Source organism: Zosterops lateralis (assembly GCF_965231275.1).
Source record: "Zosterops lateralis genome assembly, chromosome: 2".
Classification (NCBI taxonomy): domain Eukaryota; kingdom Metazoa; phylum Chordata; class Aves; order Passeriformes; family Zosteropidae; genus Zosterops; species Zosterops lateralis.
In genome coordinates this window covers 94,943,025-94,964,835 of record NC_139763.1, presented here as the reverse complement: position 1 = coordinate 94,964,835, position 21,811 = coordinate 94,943,025, and the positions used below count along the sequence as shown (strand labels likewise).

The following is a 21,811-nucleotide window of genomic DNA, read 5'->3' as shown; positions in this document are numbered from 1 at the left end:
AGCCACAAAACATTTCTTGTATTACCAATCAGTCACTCATTAAAGTCATGGTATTGTCATAAGCATGTGTGGTATTTGTGTTTTCCCCATGCCTCCTTTGACCCTGAATCTGTGCCATTTGGGAGCATGGCCCCACAAAGGAGGGCACAGATGACCCCTAAGAGAGGGACACACAGTAAAGTCCTTGTGGGAGTATATGAAGGCATTTCAGTTTTGTCACATTTTTCCCATGGAACAGGGCACCCCCCTGCATTTTTCTAGGTCTTCAGAAATACCACAGTATATGTTGTGGTATTATTGCAGCATCTATCGTCATTTCCAAACTTGTTGTTCAGTGCTTCCTTCATGTCCTGTCTCTAGTGCCTAGATACATTTCTCTCTTCCCTAAAGGCATTCCAGCACGTTGGCATGGCTGCCCTTTGTGAGCAGGCTGGAAGGGCTTTTTTGGCATGCCTGTGGTTCTTGTCTTTGCTGTAAACACAAGCTGTGAAAGCCGTATGGGGTGGCAGGCTAAAAATAACTTCCACCCATGATAATCTCTTAAGGAAAGCTAAGTCTTCTTCCTGGGCCTTGTGGTTGGAGTCTCTGAGGTTGCCTACAGTCAGGATCACAAATGGCAGGGAGCTGTGTCAGCTGCTTTGGGGGCGAGTTGGTGTTGTTGTGTCAGTTGCTGTTTCAGGGCGAGCAGGCAGTGTGGCGTGGCTGGAGAGCCACACTCTCCAGGATGTTATCCCTGCTTGGAACTCGCACATCCAGCGGAGATTTGCTCAGTGTTCCTTTGATTGCAGCAGGCAGGAGAAGGAGGGCGTGCATATCCTGAGGGGACCTTGCAGGAGGGGGCTGATGTCAGGAGTGTGGCACTGCTGGGATAACAGAAGCGTTGCTGTGTCTTCCCAGCGAGGGCGCCATGATGGATAACCGGTTTGCCACGGCGCTGGTGATCGCCTGCGTGCTCAGCCTCATCTCCACCATCTACATGGCCGCCTCCATCGGCACCGACTTCTGGTACGAGTACCACACCCTGTCCCCGGCCGAGAACGTCACCGAGGCTGGCAGGAGCATCTGGGAGGAGTTTGTCAGCAAGGATGCCGATGAGAAGACCTACACGGACGCGCTCTTCCGGTGCAACGGCACGGTGGGATTGTGGCGGAGGTGCATCACTGTGCCCAAAAACTCTCACTGGTACAGCCCACCAGGTACCTCCAGAGAAATTATTACTTCCCTGGGGGGCTGTGTGCTAACTTCCACAGAACAGATTAGTGCCACTTTGTTCTTCCAGAAGGCTTATTTGTAGCTTTTGTTTTGGTAGGTTGGATTTTTAATAAAGACAGTCCAGCTTTTTGAAGAAGCAAAAGGCAAAACAGTCCGTGAATGTCAGTGCTGCAGTTTCTGGTTTTGATATATGATACTTGATCTAAATTTAGTCTTACGAGCTTGATTTTTATTTTTGCCTCAGCTGTCCAGCTGGGGATATGTTTATAGTTGCTCTGTCAGTTACTGTCCTGGGATCCAGCAGTGGAATACAGACAATACTTTATCAAGGAGGCACTCATTCCCTTTAGCTAGTCATTCACTTTGTTCACATCACAAATATCCCACTATTGCATCAGCACACCTTGGACTCCTTGAATGGCTATAGAGTGAAATATTTGTATTATTTTTTTAAATCATTAGGGGATAAAATATGTGGTAAAAAATTATTTTAATTACTTAGAAGTCATTTTTGGGTACTTACTGTATATGTGACCTCCTTCATTTTGGACCCTCTTAAAGATGTACTTTCAATTACATTTTGTGGAGAAAAAAAACATACGTGAAATGCCCTTTTTTTTTTTTTTTTTCCCTCTCATGAAAATACTTATTTTGGAAGACACTTAAACCAGTTCCGCTCAACAGTATTCTCAAAGTAAAATCTGAGGTAGAAACTTAATGTAAAGAAGCAAATCCTTCATGTTCTTTAAATAGGCCTTTGTGTCCCATTTTTGATTTAACTGGTAGTACAAGACCATGTTCTGCATATGGAGATAAGCACCTTAGTTAATAGGTGAGCATCATATGCCACCACATTACTTTGCATGTCTGTTATACATTACACAATTCTCTGTTGATAATCCAGGGAGGCTTGAAGATTCTGCATGTTGGAATGCTGTCCCTTAGTGCAGTACCTCATGACACATGATGCCAACTGCATCATAGGAAAGCATCTACAGATCTGTTTGGAGAGGAATTTTTTTTTTACAAATGGAACTCTGAGGAGCTTCCTAGCTCAAATCATTGGGAAAGGAGGATCTGAAAGGGGGGAAGGAGGGTTGAGGGGAGATACCTAATGGCAACTTTTTCTTTTTTTCCACCCCCAGAGACTGATATGACTACAAACTGCATCAGTTTCTCCCTCTCTGACCAGTTTGTAGAAAAGTACATAGAGCCTGGAAATCACAACAGTGGCACGGATTTGAATCGGACTTGTAAGTGTCTTTCACTTCTGGCAGATAAACAAGTAGAATTTTAAAAAATTGTTTCTCTAATTCAGTCACTAGTGAGGAAAGCTTCTGTCTTTCTTGGTCTTGCTCACCATTTATTGTTTTTTTACAGTTGCACAGGCAGTAGGTCAAAGTTTAAAAGGAAGTCATAGATGTGTTAGCAAGGGTTTTGCCTGTGAATATGGTTTTGCTGTACAGGGATTTGTGAGTTAACAAATTAGATTCTTTCTGTTTCACTGGAATCTTTGGTCCTTTTTGACTATGAATGTAGAATGTCTGATGAAGCAGAAACAGCAGGGTAGAAGGGAATGTGAGACTGGGAGAAGATCTTTTTCTAGCCCATCTTGAGCAAACTCGATTTGTGTGTTTCTTTCACATGCAGATCTCTGGCGATTGCAGTTTCTCCTGCCCTTTGTCAGCATCGGCCTCATGTGCTTTGGGGCTCTGATTGGGCTCTGTGCCTGTGCCTGTCGCAGCCTTTACCCGGCCATTGCCACCGGAGTCCTGCATTTCCTAGCAGGTAGGTGTCCTGCCATCCTCCTCCAGAAGCTCCAGAGCACCCCTGGGTGAGCTCACCGTGCTTTGCTCCTCCCTCCCCAGGGCTGTGCACGCTGGGCCTCGTTGGCTGCTATGTAGCTGGGATTGAGCTGCTCCATAGGAAGCTGCCCCTGCCCGAGGACGTGAGGGGTGAATTCGGCTGGTCCTTCTGCCTCGCCTGCGTGTCAGCGCCTTTGCAGTTCATGGCAGCTGCTCTTTTCATCTGGGCAGCTCGCACCAACAGGAAGGAGTTCACCCTCCTGAAAGCCTACCGTGTGGCATGAGGGCTGCTGCTGCAGTCTGGGCTGTCCGTGTTAGAGCCTCTTCCCCCCTAGCCCTTACTACTTTTTTCTTTTAGTCAGAATTTTATCATGTACTGCATGCTTCTTGCCAGTCAAGACAATTTAGCCTGCAGGCCCTGAAGACAAAGACCTCTGGGCTAAATGACCAAAGCCTGCCAGAAGTCTGCAGAACTTGAACAGGTTTTTTAATTGGGTTTTTTTAAGAATTGTTATTATTTTTTAAGCTACATTTGGTTGTTGACAGTTCCTCTTAGTTAGATGTACATGCCCCTGCCTAATTTTATTACCCTGTCAGCCTGGAGGAAACAGAAGTGGTGTTGTGGGGTGAAGAGAGACAAGAAAAGGTGCAGGTACGCAAGAATGGGAACCTCAGTGCACAAATAATACATAATCAAGAGCTGTCTGCTCGGTGACTGAAGCAGGCAGTACCTACAGGGAGCACCCAAGAGAGGTGGGGGAATTCAGAAACCTCTGAGTTACGGAAATACTGTAGCTAAGTCAGTTTGTAGCTCAGGTCTGGGTCTCCTATCATCACTAGTTTGCTGCATTTCGTGGCATCTGCTGCCAAAACTGCTGGAGGCAGAGCAGGCAGCTGTGGCAGTGCCTGTACAGCACACCCTCCTGAAGGCACACTCTGCACTTGCCTCTGCCAAGGAGTCAGATAAGATGGCCCTCATGGAGTTCTGTCCTGCTGTAGCACCACTGCTTCCAGGACCCAGGCTAGTTTGGTATCTGCACTACATGTGATTGTGCACTCTAATCTTAATTTGTGGTGCTTTTGCTTGATGTGGAATAAGGCTTTCTTCTCTCTTGTTGAAAACGACCTCCTCACAAGTTTTTTGGTTTTAATTTGGTTTAGTGTATGTGTGTATATGTACATATATAAACTTAACTTTTTTTAAACCTCACCTGTTTATCCTGTGTAGCACACAACAGGGTTTTTTTAAAAGGTGCTGCTCTTTTCCCGTCTTGTTTAAATTAAATAATAATAGTAATAATAAAGACTCAGAAATTTTCAGCATTGCATGAATCTGATGGGAGGGTGAGGGATGATCTAGAGTGGATTTTACTTGGGGAAGGAAGAACCAGTAGATCACTCTCTGTTTTCATGGAAATGTCACCAGAAACAATGGTGTTAGATCGGATTTTTTAAATTAAATTCTTGACGTCCTGCTAACTTTAAATTTTCTCCTGCTCATCACTGGTGGTCACAACATCCCATAATTTCTAATTAGTTCAAAAATGTTACATTTGCTCCAAATCACTGCAACTCTAGCCAGACTGGGTGACATGTCATATCTAGAAAAAAAAATTCCAAGACAGCTGTTTAATTCTGAGGCCTTAACTCACCTTTGTTTCCTCACTCCAGGCTTAATAAGAGAAGTATGCCTTAGGAGAAATAATTCCTGACAAAACAAGTGATGGCAAGGATTCTGTGGGATACTAGCTGATGAGAATGACACAGAAAGAGGCATTTTTATCTCATGACTGGTTTTCTATTGTGCCTTTTTTTTTTTTTTTTGTAGTAGGTGTTTATACCCCAAACAGCCCTAGTCATGATTTCCCTGAAGATCAGATATAACTGCTTGTGTTGTTTCTTTTATTCTTTTTCACAAGTGTGTGATAGGGTTCTTTTATTATCATCATTGGAGCCTTTACAAAGTAAAACAAAGATGATAATGAAAACCAGAATCACTGAAAAAGCAGTGGCTGGCCATGCAGGATAATCCTCTTTCTCCTGCTGTTGATTAAATTTTTTTTTTCCCCTTAAACAGTCTCTTTCCTTCCCTACAATGTCTGGGCCAGTTGTAACCTCGTGAGAGGGGGTGTGGTACTTCTGTGCAGTATCTGAGAGTAAGTGAAAATCTGTGCTGCCTGATCTGCACTGATAGAGTGCTTTTTCAGAGTAATTATCCTGACTTAGATAGATAAGGCCTAACTGCTCAGCTTGTCATGTTCCTCATATGTTAGAATTATTAGGGCACACAAGCCTCAGCTTGGGTCAAAAGGACTGAAGTTGCCATTCTGCAGTTTGAGAGGAAACACTGCTGCTGATTTTATCTAGTACAGTTTATGGGGTTTTTTTCTTTTTTTTTTTTTTTTTTTAGGAGCTGGCAGAATAATTGTATTGTGTGATTTTACCCGGAGCAATGGAAATCCCATGCCCTTGCTCTCTCCTCTTGTATGGGACACTTATTTTGTAAAAAGTGTCCCATAATAATAATAGTAATAATTTTACACTTTTAAATATCAGTTTTCAAATGTTGGCTTTCTTGCTTCCAAAAGAATTGTTATAGGGAGAAAAGGAGATGTTAGAGGTGTTGTCAGTTATTTCTTCATCATTTTAAATACCAGCAAAACTAAGATTGATTGCTTGTGTCTGCCTGAGACAAATGTTTCTGGTTTTCTCTGCCCAGATATAAAGAAAAGAGGCTTTAATTGAGCCTTGATTTGGGTCATTTTAACTAAAATGAAGGTCACCTTTCAGATTTGGTGGGGATTATTCTCTGTTTTGCCCTCGTATAAAGATTTCTTCATCAGAGTGGATCTTGGTGAGGCAAATCTTGCCCGGAAAGAGGGCTGGCCCTCTCTGTTTGGGGTGGTGGATCTGTGTATTGCTATCTTGCTTTGTGTGTGTTTAGGTCAAGGTGAGCAAAAGGGAGCAAGAAGAGTTCTTGGACAGCTGGCTTGGGTCCAATAAATGCCACTGGAGGACAGAACAACAGAGGAGATACTGAGAATGGAGTAATTCTGTAAAAGAGGTGATTAAGGACACTAACTAACAAATAATGAGAGACCCAAAGTGTGTGACACAGGCCCTTCACACAGACAGAGCCTCATGCCTTGTTCAGAGGCTGCATTCAAGAGGAACTTGAGGCATGTGTGTATGTTTGTGGTCACATACATGTGTGCAAATGCAGACACCTTTGCTCGAAAAAGCAAGAATTGCTTCAACTAAGGAGGATAAAAATACACCAGTCTGTATTTGTACTCCTCAGTCTTTTGTGGTCTGACCATAGAATATGTTTGTTGATAGTGGTTCAGTGCTGAAGGTAGGGATGGGGCAGATACAGTCAGATGAAAATAGATGAAAGAAGGGGCTACTGTGTGTCTGTGTGCACAGGGAAAAGGGCACACACCTCTTACACTATTGTATGGGTTGGTGACAGTGCATAGAAAGGATGTCAAAGGAAAAGGAGAAACAAGAGGAGGAATCTGGAATGAGCATAAGAACTGAGGACTTTTGGCACTACATGGGAGCAAGCTCCCAGGACTGCAGCATGAACTCCCCACCTGGTGGTGTGTAGCCAGGCTAGCAAAGGCAGCTGCTGCTCCTGCACCACTCACAGCTCTGGCACAGTGGTGACTTATGTGGGTGAATTGTCCTCTTGTGCTTATGAGAAGCTCCTAAAGGTTCTGTTCCCCAAATCTGAGGTCAGCATGAAGCATTTCAAACATGCCACTGTATGACATTGTTTCTTCCTCACAGGCTTGAGTTTGTTTTCCTGCCAACTCTGAAATTTCTGGGAAAGCAGGAGTAGCAGAAACTTCACAGATCAATAAAGTTCTTAGGGTAGGTAGTAGCCTGTTATTTTTTTCTTGAAATGGATGTTTTCCCCATTCTCTCCCCATGCTCCAGCAGTTCTGAGAAGGGACTGATCAATGAAGCTGCAAAGAGGAGGTTTATTATTTATCAGTTATCACTGTGTCTGTAAGGACAGCTCCTGCTGGTATTAGAGATGGCTGAAAACAGAGTAGTCAATCCCATTTCCTTACTTAAATAAAAAAGTAAGGAAATAAAAGGCAGTATAGAGCAGACACAAAATACAGTTTGTCACATACCAAAGAAATGATATATTTTGGGTGCAAACAGTAGGAGAGTCGGGGACAAGAGGCTATTCTAAATCTTGTCATGCCATAAGCTGTGTCTTGATCTTTCTTTCTGGATCGTGCTGGCCTGGTGATCCTTTCCTCAGAGCAGGTCTGTTGCAGTCTTTTTGCTATGGTGATAATGAATGCCTCCTCTCTCCTCATCTAAAATGTTCTGAAGTATTTTTTCGAGAAAGGTGTTTGAATTTTGGTTGGGTTTTTTTTGTTTTGTTTTGTTCTGATTTTTGCCATGTAGGGCTGGCACCAAGTTGTGTACCAGCTTGCAGTCAGTCTCTTGCAGTGTTGTTCTGTGATTCAAGGCAATCTTCTGAAAAACTTTCCCACTTTCTTTTTTTGAGCATTGTGTGGACTCAGCCAGCACCTGTTACTCAAAGGAAAATTCTGAAATGTCAGCAGCTTGTTATCCTTATATCTCAGTCTGACTATCCACCTCTATTTGTGTGTACTTCCTGCTTGAGTGGATTTTGTGTCTCAGCTGAGAGGATAACATCTTGAAGCTGCTTTTTTTTACTCATTTCCTCAGGAATAGCTAGAGTTGGTGCTACAGAACTTTATAAACTGGTTTCAAATAGAAAGGATCAAAAGTTTGCATACTTGCTCCTAACTTTCCCATTGCTGTAGAATATTGCCCTTTGTTCTTAAACTGTGGCTTTCAGAACTACACAGTGCCAAGTGAAGCCTTTGTTCAGGTCATGGTTCAGATATATGGCAGTGGAAGAGTAGATCCTCCACAACTGGAGGATTGCAATGCTGTCTGGATTATGGCAATAACAGCCATATGCTGTTATATACTTAATAAACACTTATCTGCCTACTGATAGATACCAAGCCTTTGTACCAACCAATGAACACTGAAAAAAACCTGGAAGTAATAATATATTCCACTCCTTTGTCTCCTCCTTTCTTCTAAATTTACCCCTTTTTAAAATAGTCACAGGGACAGTTTTTTATTTATTCCTCAGGTTAGAGCCATGAGTGTCAGATGTCTCTGCTCCATGGTTTCTGTGTACAGACAAGGGTAAAGATAATGGCTGGTTTTTGTAGGGCATCCAAGCATCTCTTTCAGATTGGGTTTCCTGAGGTGAAGATTGGAAATCTTCAAGAAACCTAGAACCTTTTGTTTATTGAGAACTGTTACTTAATCAGAAGCCTCTTTTAAAAAAGTTAGTGGAGTTTTTTTTAATAGTCTTTTTTTTCCCCCATGTTTCTGACATCTTTCATGTCTCTTTAAAAAAAAAAAAGTCTCTCTTACATTAAAATGTTTTAGAATATTGTATTTTTTATATATTCCTGGAAGCACAGCTGTGGGGAGTTTCACTGGCTGTGTTGGTATTGAATGTGTTTTGCTCCGTGTCAGGCGAGTGTGATGAGAGCCTGTCCCAGCAGTGTCCAACCACCACGTGCCATCAGTATTTGTACTCTTGGACTGAGCCACAGAGTCAGCACTGCAGTGAATTTTGGGCTTTTTTTCATCCTCTGAGGCCAAGTACAGCTTGCACCTTTAGGTGATTGGATTTTTTGGGAAATTTCTCTATGGAGCCATGTAGCTGACACTGTTGGCTAAGTGACCATGCCAATACCTTTTTACATTAAATTATTTCCATGTGAAATCCCTGAGAACCTTTCTCATTTCCAGAGGATTTGCCTGTGACAAACACACACAAGAGCACCAAAGGTGGCCACCTGAAGTGTTTACACTGATGTTGATGTCGTTGTTGATTGAATCCACCAGTTGATCACCGACTTGGTGGGTGTTGGAGCACTGGCTGGATGAGAGCAAGAGTGTGCTGGACTGGCAATGCAGAGTCGGTGCTCATTTTCTGTGGTGCCTCAACTCTGCCAGTGCCTTCCTGCATGCTGGTGGTTTAGGATAGCAGGTGCTGGAGAACTGGTTCCACAGCCTTTCCAAATCCTTCCCAGGTCTCAGCCCTGCACTGGACAGTGCTCCCTTACCCATTGCTAATTCCCTAATTTAAACAAACTGCTTGTGTGGGTGATTCTGGTCCCAGTGACTTTACTCAAATAATTTCTCCAACCCTCATAAAATTGCTTTGATTAAGAAAGGGGTGGGATTCTTGCCCACAAATCACATCTACTTTCCGAATATTTTCCAGGGCTGTAGCAGTGATTTCTCTTGCAAACAGATCCCTTCTGTCTTGTGCTGAAGCAACCCATTCAACCAGCTAGCCTTGATTTGCATTTTGATGTTTACTTCCACACAAAACAACAGCAGCAGTGGTGTAGAACCACGGTATCTGCCCAGTGCTGGGACTGCTCGGGTTTACTAAAGGTCTTGGAGTTCTGGGAAGTGCTTTCCCATCCCCAGATAAGGAGGATGTCACCAGCGGTGCCAGTAGCACGATGCTGCTGGCAGAGACACCCCAGTGTCCCAGTGCAGAGCTGGGAGGTGAGGCAGGAGAAGCTGCTGAACTGGCTCAGGCTGCAGTGGGAAATGAGCAGCTCTGGAGAGTGTCCCAGGTTCTGCAGCAGCTTCACCATTCTGCTTGAGCCACTGCAGATGTGCCCGGGAACAGCACTGGGACAGCTGGATCTGCTGTGCGGGATGGACAACAGGGGCCACGCTCTGGGATTTCCCCTGCACGCCCCCCTGGGGCTGAAGGCAAGGCTGGAGCAGCCAGGGCTGTCCTCTGCCGGGAGCACAAGGAAGTGTGCAGCATTGTGGGGAGGGGAAGCCAAACCTGTTTTGCAGCAGATAAGAGTGCTTTACCTTCAGCCACCTTTGTGAGCTGACAGGAGTGGCATCATGCAAGTGGCAAACTGGTTATTCCCCTTGTGTGTCTCCTTGCTTCCCTCTCCCAGCTCCTGAATGTCTCTGCACTGATTCTCCCCTCCCTGTTCTCTCTCTTTCACCACAATAAATAAACTAGCCACTCACTTCAGAGGCACTTTGGATCATCCTTGGAGGACCTTTAATCTGTCGACATCGCCATTCCACACCCAGCTGGGTGCGTCTGGAAGCCTAAAACCAGCTAATTGGAAATGTGAGGCAGAGGGACATGTTAGGGTAGGCAACTACAGCCACTGGCACTCAATTTAACATGACCTGGATGCTGTTGGCTCTGCTCTGCCAGGTGCTCAGTTTACAGTTTAGACTCTCTGTATCCAGTGTTTACACAATGAGAATTAAGAGCTTAATTTGCAGTAAAAGATTTGCATTGTACAGTCTGGGTTCTCTGCTTCTGTTACGCTCCCTGCCCAGGGTCATCTTCACCCCAGGAGACGCCAGCAGGTGGCTGATAGCTTCTTGATCCATGGACATTGTTGGTGTTCAACAGGCTGTCAAGGAAACAGATCAACTGATGGAGCACTAGAGAAAATTGCCATGGTGGCGTCATACACAATGCAAAGATTCTGGTTTACAGGTAAAGACAGTAGGGTTTTTCCCCTCCCCCGTGTTTCAGTGGCTGTATCATATGTTTCGCTTGGATTTTTCCTCTATTGCAGATAATTTTTAGATTTACTGGTAGGATTTCTAGAAACTATAGGAGTCACCTTTGTCTTCTCATTGGAAAGGAATATTTTCAACAAAGATGTCACAGATTTCAAGTTCCCTAACTTAATGAAAAGTTATGAGGGTTAGCTGAAGCCGTGAGAAATGGACAAAGAAAGTCACTGAAAATGAAGATTCAGAAAGTTGAATTTCAGACAAAGATTATGTTTTCTATAGGTTTCTATTCTGGGGCATAGTAAATTGGGATCTGCATAAAAGATGCAGGAAATAATTGTTCTTCACTTGACCACATTCAGCCTTAACTGTCATTGTGTGTTGAAGCTGTAAATAGCTGGGGGTATCCTAAGAGGAGTGAACAGCACCTCTAGAACTTTTAGAAACCATAACCTTACAAGATAGGGAAGGAAGGACTTTTTGGGTGGGCCAGGTGATATTTTTTACAAAGGAAATGAATACAGACAATTGCTGGAATTGTCCACATCCATTGGTGAGAGGACAGGAGGTAACCAGTCTGTAGTAGAGGAGCACTAAGCTGATGGACAGAAAAAAAATCTCAGTCTCAGCCTGCTTGGTTCTGGGTGGATGATTATTTGTCCTTTCAGGCCTACCCAAGCCTTCTTCAGGAAGATGTCATCTACCCAAGAGCTCTGAGTGTTAAAGACACCATTTCTGTGACTTGCTTTATTCTATCACAGAGTTATTTGTGAAATACAAATACCAAAACTGCTAATTAAACATGGACCCTCAAATGAGTGTTGTGAAATTTGGTGAAGATTCAATTCAACTTATTTTATCTGAAACTCTGTCTCAAGATGTGTTCCAAAAAGTCACTTATATAGGTATTTCCTAAAATCTTAGTTTGTTGTATTTGTTTGAGATGTTTCTAACTTGGGGCTTATTTAATCTAGTTGCTCAGTGAGACAAACCTGAGGGAACTATGATATCTATGTATTTATGATGTTGTCCTTCCTTCCCCTTTAGAATTTATTGGCCAGTTCAAGCCAGAGATGCTGAAATACTGGTTCTGTTCCTTGTAAAGGAACCTCATGGAGAACAGTGACACTGTTGGTGCCTCTGTTGAAGGTGGCATCTGAGCGCTTACTAAGATGTTCTAAGCAGATTAATCCTTTGTCTAGATGACAGTTCATGGTTGGTTATCTTAGCCTTTCTTTTTTTACTCCCTGATGTCACTGTTATTTGATGAATGAGAGGTATTAGGTATCTAGACTTTTTTAGGTAATTTTGCAAAACATGGAAGAAATGCGCTGGGGTTTGCTCGCCTGGATTTAGAACAAACAAAAGACTAGCCTTGAAATCCTGCAGACATTTGAGTGATGCCATACAGATCTGGTCTGTAAAATTCACAGTAACTGATACATATCTGTTTGGAACCTAGGTGTGCAGCATTCTAAGAAAGTCTGTCACTTGCTGTAAATGAAGCAGCTCTGTTTGACTCTACATGATACATCTCACCATATTCCTGTCCCATTTATGGCATTTCCTGTAGGGCTGAAATGAGACCACACATATTTGTAGTCCAGAACTGCTGTCTCTCTTAGGCATTGCTGGAATAGTTCATAGGGAGTTACATTAAACAGAAGAATAACTGCAGATGTTTGATATGCAGTGAGGTGTCTTTTTGATGTTTGTTATGCTGAGTCAGGCTGAAAGTGATCAAAGGAAAGCGTCAGAAATTAGAGGTGATAGAGAACTAGACAAAAGCAAAATTTAGAAAATAAGTCTGAACTGTAAATAATAAAGCTGACATTCCTTCTGGCCTTGCAGGAAAAGCGGACAGTTTCATACTAGTGACACAGTCATATCTGTTCTGAGATAGTATTCTTCTTCAGCTTGTTCACACAGAAGTACTCATCAGAAGTTTCCCCACAAACTTCTTTGGAATTTACCTCTGAAAATGATGGTTTTTAAACACGATTTCTTTGTTACGGATTTCTCTTCCTTTTCATAGATTTCCAAGACAGAATTCTCTTTCAGCTCCCCTTTGTTCTCTGTGTCTTTATTTTTTAATGAAAATTCTTTCAGATGATCCCTTTGAACTGTTTCCAGCTCTGTTATCAAAAGCTGCACAAATCTTCTCATAGTGCCAAAATTTAACAAACGAGGAAAACATTAAAATCATGAGCAGGTAAGCCCATGGAGAGGAGAGCTGGTCCAACTGGAAATAGTCAAATTTTAAGAGAGTTTCTAGCATCTTAAAGCCACAAGGAGTTTGGTCTGTGACACTGATGTGATAGGTCTCGTATTCAAAACTTAGAAGGAAATGCCATGAGTTCAACTCTGATAAAACCACAGTTGATCACACACTTTAGAGTTTTAAATAAAATTTTAAGTTTTATTGTTAGATGTTAATTTTGTTTCAACCTATTGCCCGACACTTACAGAAAAAATAAGGAGAGACTTTGGGACTTTGTTGCTTGCCTAGACTCTGTGGTATAGGGAATTTGTTTTGAAACCACATTGTGGCTTTCAGCTCATGGGGTTTGCCTTGCTTTGAGGTTTTCTTTGTTTTTGAGTCAAAGAAAGTCTTAGTAAGAAAACTGTCTCCCCAGAGATCCCTGCATCAACACTTTTAATCTCTAGGATTATATTGCTTTGTAGAGTGTCAGACTGCTTCAAGGTCGACAAATTTACTTTGTCTGAGGCATTATCCTATGAAGACCTACAAAAATATTAGGTGAAAGGTGAAGGGAAAGTGTCAGCCAGTTGAACATTTCCAATCCCTACTTTTCCACAAAGCCTGTTAATATCAGGCTTCCAGTTAAAGCTCTGTAGGATGGTACAGAGACAAGTGAGCAAATAGCACAATGGAGCCCTGAATATACAAGTTAAAGTAAATGCACAAGTACACAATTACAGCAATGGGAAAAATATCAGTCTTGGGCACTTCTCACCACATGTAGGTAGTGAGAAATGCAAATTCAGAAATCTTCTTTTACTAGCCAAGTACAGTAATTGTAGCCAGAAAAGGTCTGCAGAGAAGAAAATGAGAGAAATGTTTTCTTTCAAAGGAAATAAGATGTGACTCAGAAAACAATATTTTGGTCATATCTGGCATTAACATAAGCTGATCAGCAAAAATTATTTCAGCAGTAGTCTCAGAAAAAATACTCTCTGTACAACCAGTAAACAAAGCAGCAAACACATAACTTGGCAGTGGTTGGAATGTGTGAAGACGTGCTCAGTGCTGTGCAAGAGAGGATGGCAAACTTGCCAAGCCAAATTTAAGCTAAACAGTGCCCTAACTGTCAGTCTGCCAGGGAAAGCCAAACTGCAATGCCAAGGAAAATATAAAGGTTAAAATATCAGGGAATATAGTGATTATTGAGAAATATGTTTTGATTGATGGATGTATATATTTAAACTTGCTAAACAAGTGGCAAGTGATGCCCTCGGTAGATCTACAGACAAAGCAATTGCTAGTGGAAGATCATGAGTGTGATTTTGGCTTTTCTCTAGCAAAACTGCAGAAAAATTTAATGTTTTGGAAACAAAACAAATAAATTCTTCTGGATAAGTTACTCCAAGAATTAGACTGCTTCTGTCACTCAGTCCAGCAGAGCTTGATGGAATTCTGTTTGGAAAAAAAAAGCAACCTACAATAAGATATATTTCTAAAGTAATAGAAGCAATTGGCAAATAGAATCCTTGTACTGAAGTACGTAAAGCCAGGGAACAGCTGACTGGTGCCTCGATGCCTGGCAAGGTAATGAAACACCTCACTCTGGAGACATCTCTTCACATGGATGAGAAGAAGATCAAGAGTTGTCAACTAAAGGTAAATCATGCTTCACCAACCTGATTGTGTTCTACAATGGAGCAATCACCTGGGTGGATGGAGGGGGAGCAGTGAATATTGTGCCCCTTGACTTCAGCAAGGCTTTTGACACTGTGTCTCACAGCATCCTCATAGGCAGACTCAGGGAGTGTGGACTGGATGAGGGCACAGTGAGGTGGATTGAACTGGATGAACAGCAGATCCCAGAGGGCCGTAATTAGTGACACAGGGTCTTATTAAAGATCACTAGTGGTGTCCCTCAATACTGGCCTAGTGTTGTTTAACTTCTCCATCAATGACTTAGGTGAAGGGGCAAAGGCCCCCTCAGCAAGTTCACTGGTGACACAAAGCTGGGAGGGGTGGCCAATATCCCAGAGAGCTGTGCAGACCATGACAGGCTGGAGTGATGGGAATAAAGTCCCCACAAGAAAGCCCATGTTTGGAGCCCTTGTCATATTGTAACATGCTGCCTGCCCAACAGGAGTTTGAGAACCAAAAAAAATCTGTATCCTCAATCCAACAGAAGTAGGAGTAAATATCAATGGAGTTGCACCTGAATTAATTTCCAGGCAGAAGCCAGAGAGAAACTGTGAGTAGGCAAAGAAGTGGCACAAGCTTTACCAGTGTTCATACTCATTCTTCTGCCTGGAGAAAAGAGAGGCTTCATTTTCTCATATGTCCCAAATGGATTGAGTATCCAATATAGCTTTGTTTATGAAGATCCTGAAACCTTCAATAAGTCTTCTGTCAGAAAGTTCAGGAGCTGATTGCAACACATTAGAGCTGTTCAGAATGACAAGAATGCCTTCAGGCAGAGATGGATGCTGCTTACTGTGCAAATAGGACAACGATAGAGATCAGGGACTTGATGTCCAGTGGGATATACATGGATAGGAACAAGATGCAAAAGGAGACAAAATACACAAGTTCCAAACATACAATGGAGCAAAGTGGGAAGGGTGAGTGTCTAGACTGTGAGAAAATGCACTGAAGTAGAACATAGCCATTTTAACTAGGGCTACCTGGAGCTGACATACTCTTTGCTGCCCAACCTTGAAGGCCACACACCCCACATCAATTTACCCAATTTATCATTGCAGATCTTTTTTTTCTGCTAACTATTCAAACATTCTTATTGCAGGCAGTTTCTTGGTGTGCTGGGAACTGGGTGAACCCCTGAACTCCCAAGTGATGACTGGCATCCATGAAGTGATAAGACATTTCATCAGGCACAGCCTGTTATCTCATTCCACCACCTCACAACCAACAGCATTCTAATCATACATTAGCACTTAAAATTATAAATACACTGTGTCCTTCAGTGCAGTCTTAAATTTTCTGTAAGTACTATGTCTGGTACGAGAAACAGGCAAGAGAGCAAGAAGTTGAAAGTTTCCTATACCTGTAAGCACAAGGCTATGTGAAGTCACAATCAAAATGCCTCACCTGAATTATTTGCTGAATGTAAAAGAGGCAGCTTGGCTGAGAATTGAGATCTCCATGGGGCTGGGGGCTTCCTGTGTTGGCAGTTCCTTGCTGTGTCTCAAGGCACAAGGCACTAAGTTCTTCAGCATTCAGAGCACAGCAGCATCCAACCCTCACCAAACCTGTCCTTGGGCACAGAGTATGGGCTTTGATAAACCAAATAAACCCTTGTCATGAAAAGGAGGAGAGGACTGGCACTGGGACTGCAAATGTGGTCATTTACCTGCTACAAGCACAAAGCCTGGAAAGGAGAGGTAATACAAGCAGCATGTCCTCATCTAGGGGCTGGCCAGACAGGAGAAAACCACAAACTTACTAGGTGACCACAGTGACCAGCCCAGAGCATTGTGTACCAGCAGAACAATTGCAGAGCTGTCTTCTCTCTTCCTGAAGTGTGGAGCTCTTTTCACTGTCCTGATGTTTTTTCCTTGTCTTTTTTTTTTCCCCAAAAAACCTTTTAATATACCAAATATGGAACTCAGAAAACAACAATTTCCAAAGCAGAGAGGTGGTGATTCATGTAACAAAACAAGGTAGGAGTAGTGAATATGAATGTTGGTGCAGATGAGTATATATCTATAGAAAGAGAGAGGTTTGAAGGGCCTGTGGAAGGATATCCACTGTGTGAAGTACATTATTTGATCTTGGACTTGATAATTCAGACTGTGGGTGTGGAAATAGCGAGGAGAAATTTCTAGGATACTTTAATCAATATAAGCTTAATTGTGTGTCTCCAATAGGTTAACAAAATCCTGGTTTGATGAACTATGGAGGGATTCCAGGAATGCTTAAAAGCTTGCTGTCAAGGTTTCACTTGCCATATGCAGCACTGGTTGATGTCAAGAAAAGAGAGCAGCTAAACCTTTACTATCCTGTGTTTCTTCTAAAAGTCTGTAACAGTAACCTTGAGCTCACGGCCAGCCTTCAGAAGGGCTACAGGAAAGCTGATAACAAATTATCATAGTAGTATCTTCAGGGGATGATTTCACATTTCCTGTAGGAGTAGCAACATTACCTAAAATTTAGCCCATTATTGACTGATTCTTTAAATACTCAGATATCAAACATAGGAGACATTAGTCTGTACACTCGATGCATCCTAATTAAGCAATCTGAATAATGGAGCAGAGGTAGTCTAACAAACATCCTCTTTTCTTCAAGAAGTCTCCAACTGTCCTGCTTCTTAGAAGTGGAAGACTCAGAGCACCCAATTGCTCCCTGATTTAAACAGGACCAACTGCTGTTATGAATGGAACTCTTCAGTAAAAAGACACTTTTCTGTATCTCTTGCTAGCTGAGGCTGGAGACAGTTACCAACATGAGTCTCCAAGCTATTTATGACATTGTAGGTGAAAGAGGTTGGTTGGGGCAAAAGGCAGAAGGAGAGAGGTATGAGATGGCAAGTGTAGAAGCAGGAAAAGTTTTAGCAATTGAAAAAAAGGAAAATGAAGCCTGAACAGTGGGCAAATAAGAAACTAAAGCAGACAGTGCACAGCAGACTATGTAGATAGGCAGACCTGGAATATACAGAGAGCTCAGAGAGCTGAGTGAGGAGAATGGTCTAGAGTTGTTGGGATTGAAATGTACATGCAAAGGTGGAATAAGAATTTTATGTGCTGATTGGTATTACGTCTTCCCCACCTAGGCCATCCCTTCCTCTGTCTCCCAGGAGGATCTGTGAACACACCTCTGTTTACATTAACTTTACAACCAGAGAAGAAAAAAAAAAAGTGTACCATTTTGCTCTTGAGAACTGCCCATGAATTTAAACAACATACTTTAAAACACTGACACATCAAACCAAGTATTTTAGTGGGCTTCTGAGTCTGGATTAGTATCATGAATCTTGGTGTCATTGGTATGAATTCGTGTCATGGGTCTTTCAGCTTTGCCTCTAACAGGGGTTCCTGTTAAATGAGCACATTTATGTTAGTCATTCTTTTTCAGGGAACTCAGGGGCATTCTAGGAACTTGTTTCGGATACCAGACTGTATGTTCATCTGTGTGTGTGTTTGTTTCCTGATCTCCTGTTGGATGAAGCAGCCAAACCTCTTGGTGGATCTCACAGACTAAAGCAGCTTGAGGGGGTGTCAGTATTGAAAGAAGACACCTTTATTCGACCTATACCCATTTACTTTATCTGTTAAGTGGGAATTGTCACCAGGGCTCTAAATTGAAAGCCAGCTGTCTCAGGGTGCTCAGCTGATCATGCATTCCTGGCTTTTGCTACAGGCAATGCTCAATGTGGTTCCAAGGAGATGTCACCACTTGTCCTTGGTTTGTATTGACAGCAATGTCCCTAGGTGGTGATGGTAGCAGGTTCCACACTGCCAGGGCATTCTGTGTTTCTGATTTCTGACCGTCTGTGGCCAAGGGACATTGACTGCAGTCTTGAAAACCTTTTTGGAGTGGTGGCCCCCTTCCCCTGACAGCTGCTGTGGGTTATATGAGTTCCACCAAAGCCCAGCAGTTCCTGGAGGACACAAGAACCTCTCTGTTCCTGAGCGAGCCTCTCAGGCCGGCTGCTTGCTCTACAGCAAAAGGGCAGAACAAACAAGGAAATGGGTGCTTCTGGAGGCCTCAGCATGAGTGTCACTAACACTTGGGAGAAAAAGGCTGGGAAAGTCTTGATGTTCCCAGTGACAACAGAAGAAGGCAGCTGGGGCCTGTCACCACCTGCAGTGATTTTACAGCAATGGGACACCTGCACCTCATCTCTCTTCTATGGATTGCATCTTCTCTTTCCATGGCTTTTGGAAGGAATGTGTGAAGGGATGTAACTCTGGGTTTCATGTGAAATGAATGGACCTTGGTGGTTACAGATCCCCACGAGGGCTGGATGGGGGCAGCTGTGAGGGTGGCAAGGCAGCCTGCTGGGGCGGTGTAGTTCTTCCCTAGCTCACAGCCCACACTGTTTACCCCACATTCAGCAATGCTGATAAGGAAGAAGCTGCTACTCCCTCAGCATATCATATTACTTTCCTGCTTTAACTCCCTATCATTTCCTGACTCCTGCCAGCTCCGCCTGCTTTCCCTCCAGCAGGTTATACATGCAGACCATGAGGTCCACTCCTTCATGAGAGGAGTGCAAGAAAGAGTGCAGAAGGGGAACAATGTATGTACAAATGACTACAGAGGGAAAGGTCCCCCACAGTCAGCTCAGGAGACAGCACCTTCTGAGACTGCTGGGAGAAAACTCTGACAGTGAAATCTTGAGAGAGGTGGCCTTTCACTTTTATCACCTGAGCGAGGTGTGTGACTATAGACAAAAGCAGGCACTGACTTTGAGAAGGTGCTGCAGACTGGAGCCATCCAGCTTCACTATTTAGAAATGCTACCATCCAGATGAGACCAGCACACAGCAGCAGTGGAACTCAAGGAGATGCATACTTGACACCCTCAAACCAGGAGGCACTTTTAGAACTCCTTTTGGGGCTGACTTAGAAACTGAAAACAACAATACCACCACCACTAATAATAATAATAATAATAATAATAATAATAATAATGATGATGATGATGTCTTTCCTCATTAAAGACTGACTGGGCCTTATCAGCACTAAAATATGTGCAGACCTTCCATGAAAGACAATATTAAGCAAGACTGTTTACATATTATATTACTGTGTTAACTCTGTAACTGGTTATGTCACCAGAAATCATGTGGCAGTCTTAGATTTACTTTTCTTCCTCCAGACAGGTAATGTGAAATTTGCTTCTCTTTAGAACTGGTTTTCTCTTCTAATTCTGACTACCCAAACAGTCATTCTGTATCCTTCGGTCTCCAGTCTCCTGGTCTTTGGAGAGGCAGATAATTTAGGGAATCTCTAATGCTCATGGTATTGCAAAGCTTCCTCCATCTCCCTTAGGAAAATCCCTTGGCCTGGACAGTAAAAGCACCATTGATTCTGCTGGTGCTGAGCAGAGATCTCTTCTTGAGGCTGGTGCAACATCCACAGTGGTGGCTGGGTATCTCATTTGAGGAACACAGCCTCTAGGAGATGAAGGACAGCCCACCTTCTACAAGATCTGACATCTCGAACTTCACTGGGTAAGCCTTGTTAAAAACTGTGGATTCCTTACAAATTTCTTCTCCCCTTCAGCTGAAGGCTTTTCCCAAATACTGTTTTTCAACAACAAGCCCAAGAGTATGAAGTGCTACCACCCCTGAGGGCCAGCTGGTTTGGTGGTACATGCCAAAGGAAATGTTTTCAGCAGAGTCAGTTTATCTGAAGAAACAGCCCCCCAACAGTAGAGATCAATTGCCCCACACAAGTGACCTGAGGCTCAAAGTAAGTTTATTTTGCCTGCAGTTTTGGACAGACAGTAGTGTGAGTCTGATGAGATGACATCCAACACTCTCATGTGCTGCCTCTTGCTCCTAGTGAGAGTGGAGCTCTCAGGTAACATGAAAAATTCACATGAACGGGTGGGATGAGAGAATTAATTTTATTTCCCTAAACAGTACTAGGAATGCCCTCATGATCCCAGTGCATTTGTTGTAACATAGTAAGAACATGATTAGCATTTAATACTATTTAATAAATAGGCTGATTAACTTAGGCAACAGTAATCAGTACTTGCACAGATTAACAAACTTGACCAGTCAGTGGTGTGAAATAACCATGAGGATATGATATATTAACTCTGCTTTGCATTTTAAGATTGAATTTGGGCATTGCTTCCTAATACCCTGAAGGAGTCTTCTTCCAAAGCTGAAGATACATTTGGCTATGACAGAAGTCTCTACTTCTTTATTTTGTATTTGTTGCTGAATGGGGGGCAAAAAACTAATTGGTAATTTGGGGTAAGAATGGGAAGAATAGAATTAATAGGATTAATTTGTGATATGTAACTTTATAATATCTTTTTTTAAATCAGGTTTATAAATCAGCAAGGCTTTGGAAGAACAAGATTATGTGTCTGTTTTCAAATCCAAATTATTCTGATAAATCCAAATCAGAGTGGATAATTTTGGTGGGAGTTCCTCTGGACTTGGGAACCTCAGGAATTCTGTAAAGCATCTGCAGAGGTTCCTCACAATGCCCTCCTGGTGCCCAATTAAGAACTGGGCCAGCCAGGTGCCTGCCAGGGGCGGGCTTTACTCTAACAGGGTGTAGTTCAGCCAGATCCCACACGGTATTTCAGAGCCTGCCTTCTTTGTTGCACTTCTCACAAGTCCTGTGTCCATAGAGCCTTTGATCACAGCAATCTGTCCTCCAGCATCTTCTTTCTGCAAACTTACATGCTGAAGGTCAAAGATTTGCCAGCAACAGCTCACACACATAGCAACCCTGACCACAAACTCAGATGGGTGGAGAATGGATCAGGAGGAGCCCTGAGAAGGACCTGGAGCCACTGGTAGATGAGAAGCTCAACATGACCCAGCAATGAGCACTCACAGCCCCCGGTGCCAACTGCATCCTGGGCTGCATCCAAAGCAGTGTGGCCAGCAGGCTGATTCTCCTCCTCTGCTCTGATCTGGTGAGACCCCACGTGAGGTACTGCATCCAGCATAAGAATGATGTGAACCTGCTGGAGCAAGGGAAACCAGGGGAGGGCCATGAAGATGATCTGAGGGCAGGAGCACTCCTCTTACAAAGACACAGTGCTGGGGCTGTTCATCATGGGGAAAAAAAGGCTCCAGGGAGATCTTGCAGCAGCCTTCCAGTATCTAAAGGGGGCTACAAGAAAACTGGAAAGGAACTTTTTACAAGGGCTTGAAGGGACAGGACAAGAGGGAATGACCTTTAAATGAAGAAGAGTAGGTATGGATTAGATATTAGGAAGAAATCCTTTACTATGAGGGCACTGAGGCACTGGGACAAGTTTGCTGTATTGCATCCCA

General features: G+C 43.0%; 1 protein-coding gene across 5 annotated transcripts in view; it reads left to right on the top strand.

Annotated features, from left to right (window-relative positions):
* Positions 1–6,811, top strand: part of CLDND1 (claudin domain containing 1) — a 28,318-nt gene extending 21,507 nt beyond the window's left edge. For all 5 annotated transcript variants that reach the window (XM_083854685.1, XM_083854683.1, XM_083854682.1 and 2 more), the window contains 4 exons: positions 898–1,196; positions 2,358–2,465; positions 2,863–3,000; positions 3,081–6,811. In XM_083854685.1, coding sequence (XP_083710811.1) covers positions 908–1,196; positions 2,358–2,465; positions 2,863–3,000; positions 3,081–3,301 — 756 coding nt within the window. In that variant the 5' untranslated portion in view covers positions 898–907 and the 3' untranslated portion in view covers positions 3,302–6,811. The remainder of the gene's footprint in view (positions 1–897; positions 1,197–2,357; positions 2,466–2,862; positions 3,001–3,080) is intronic.
* The last annotated feature ends 15,000 nt before the right edge of the window (positions 6,812–21,811 follow it).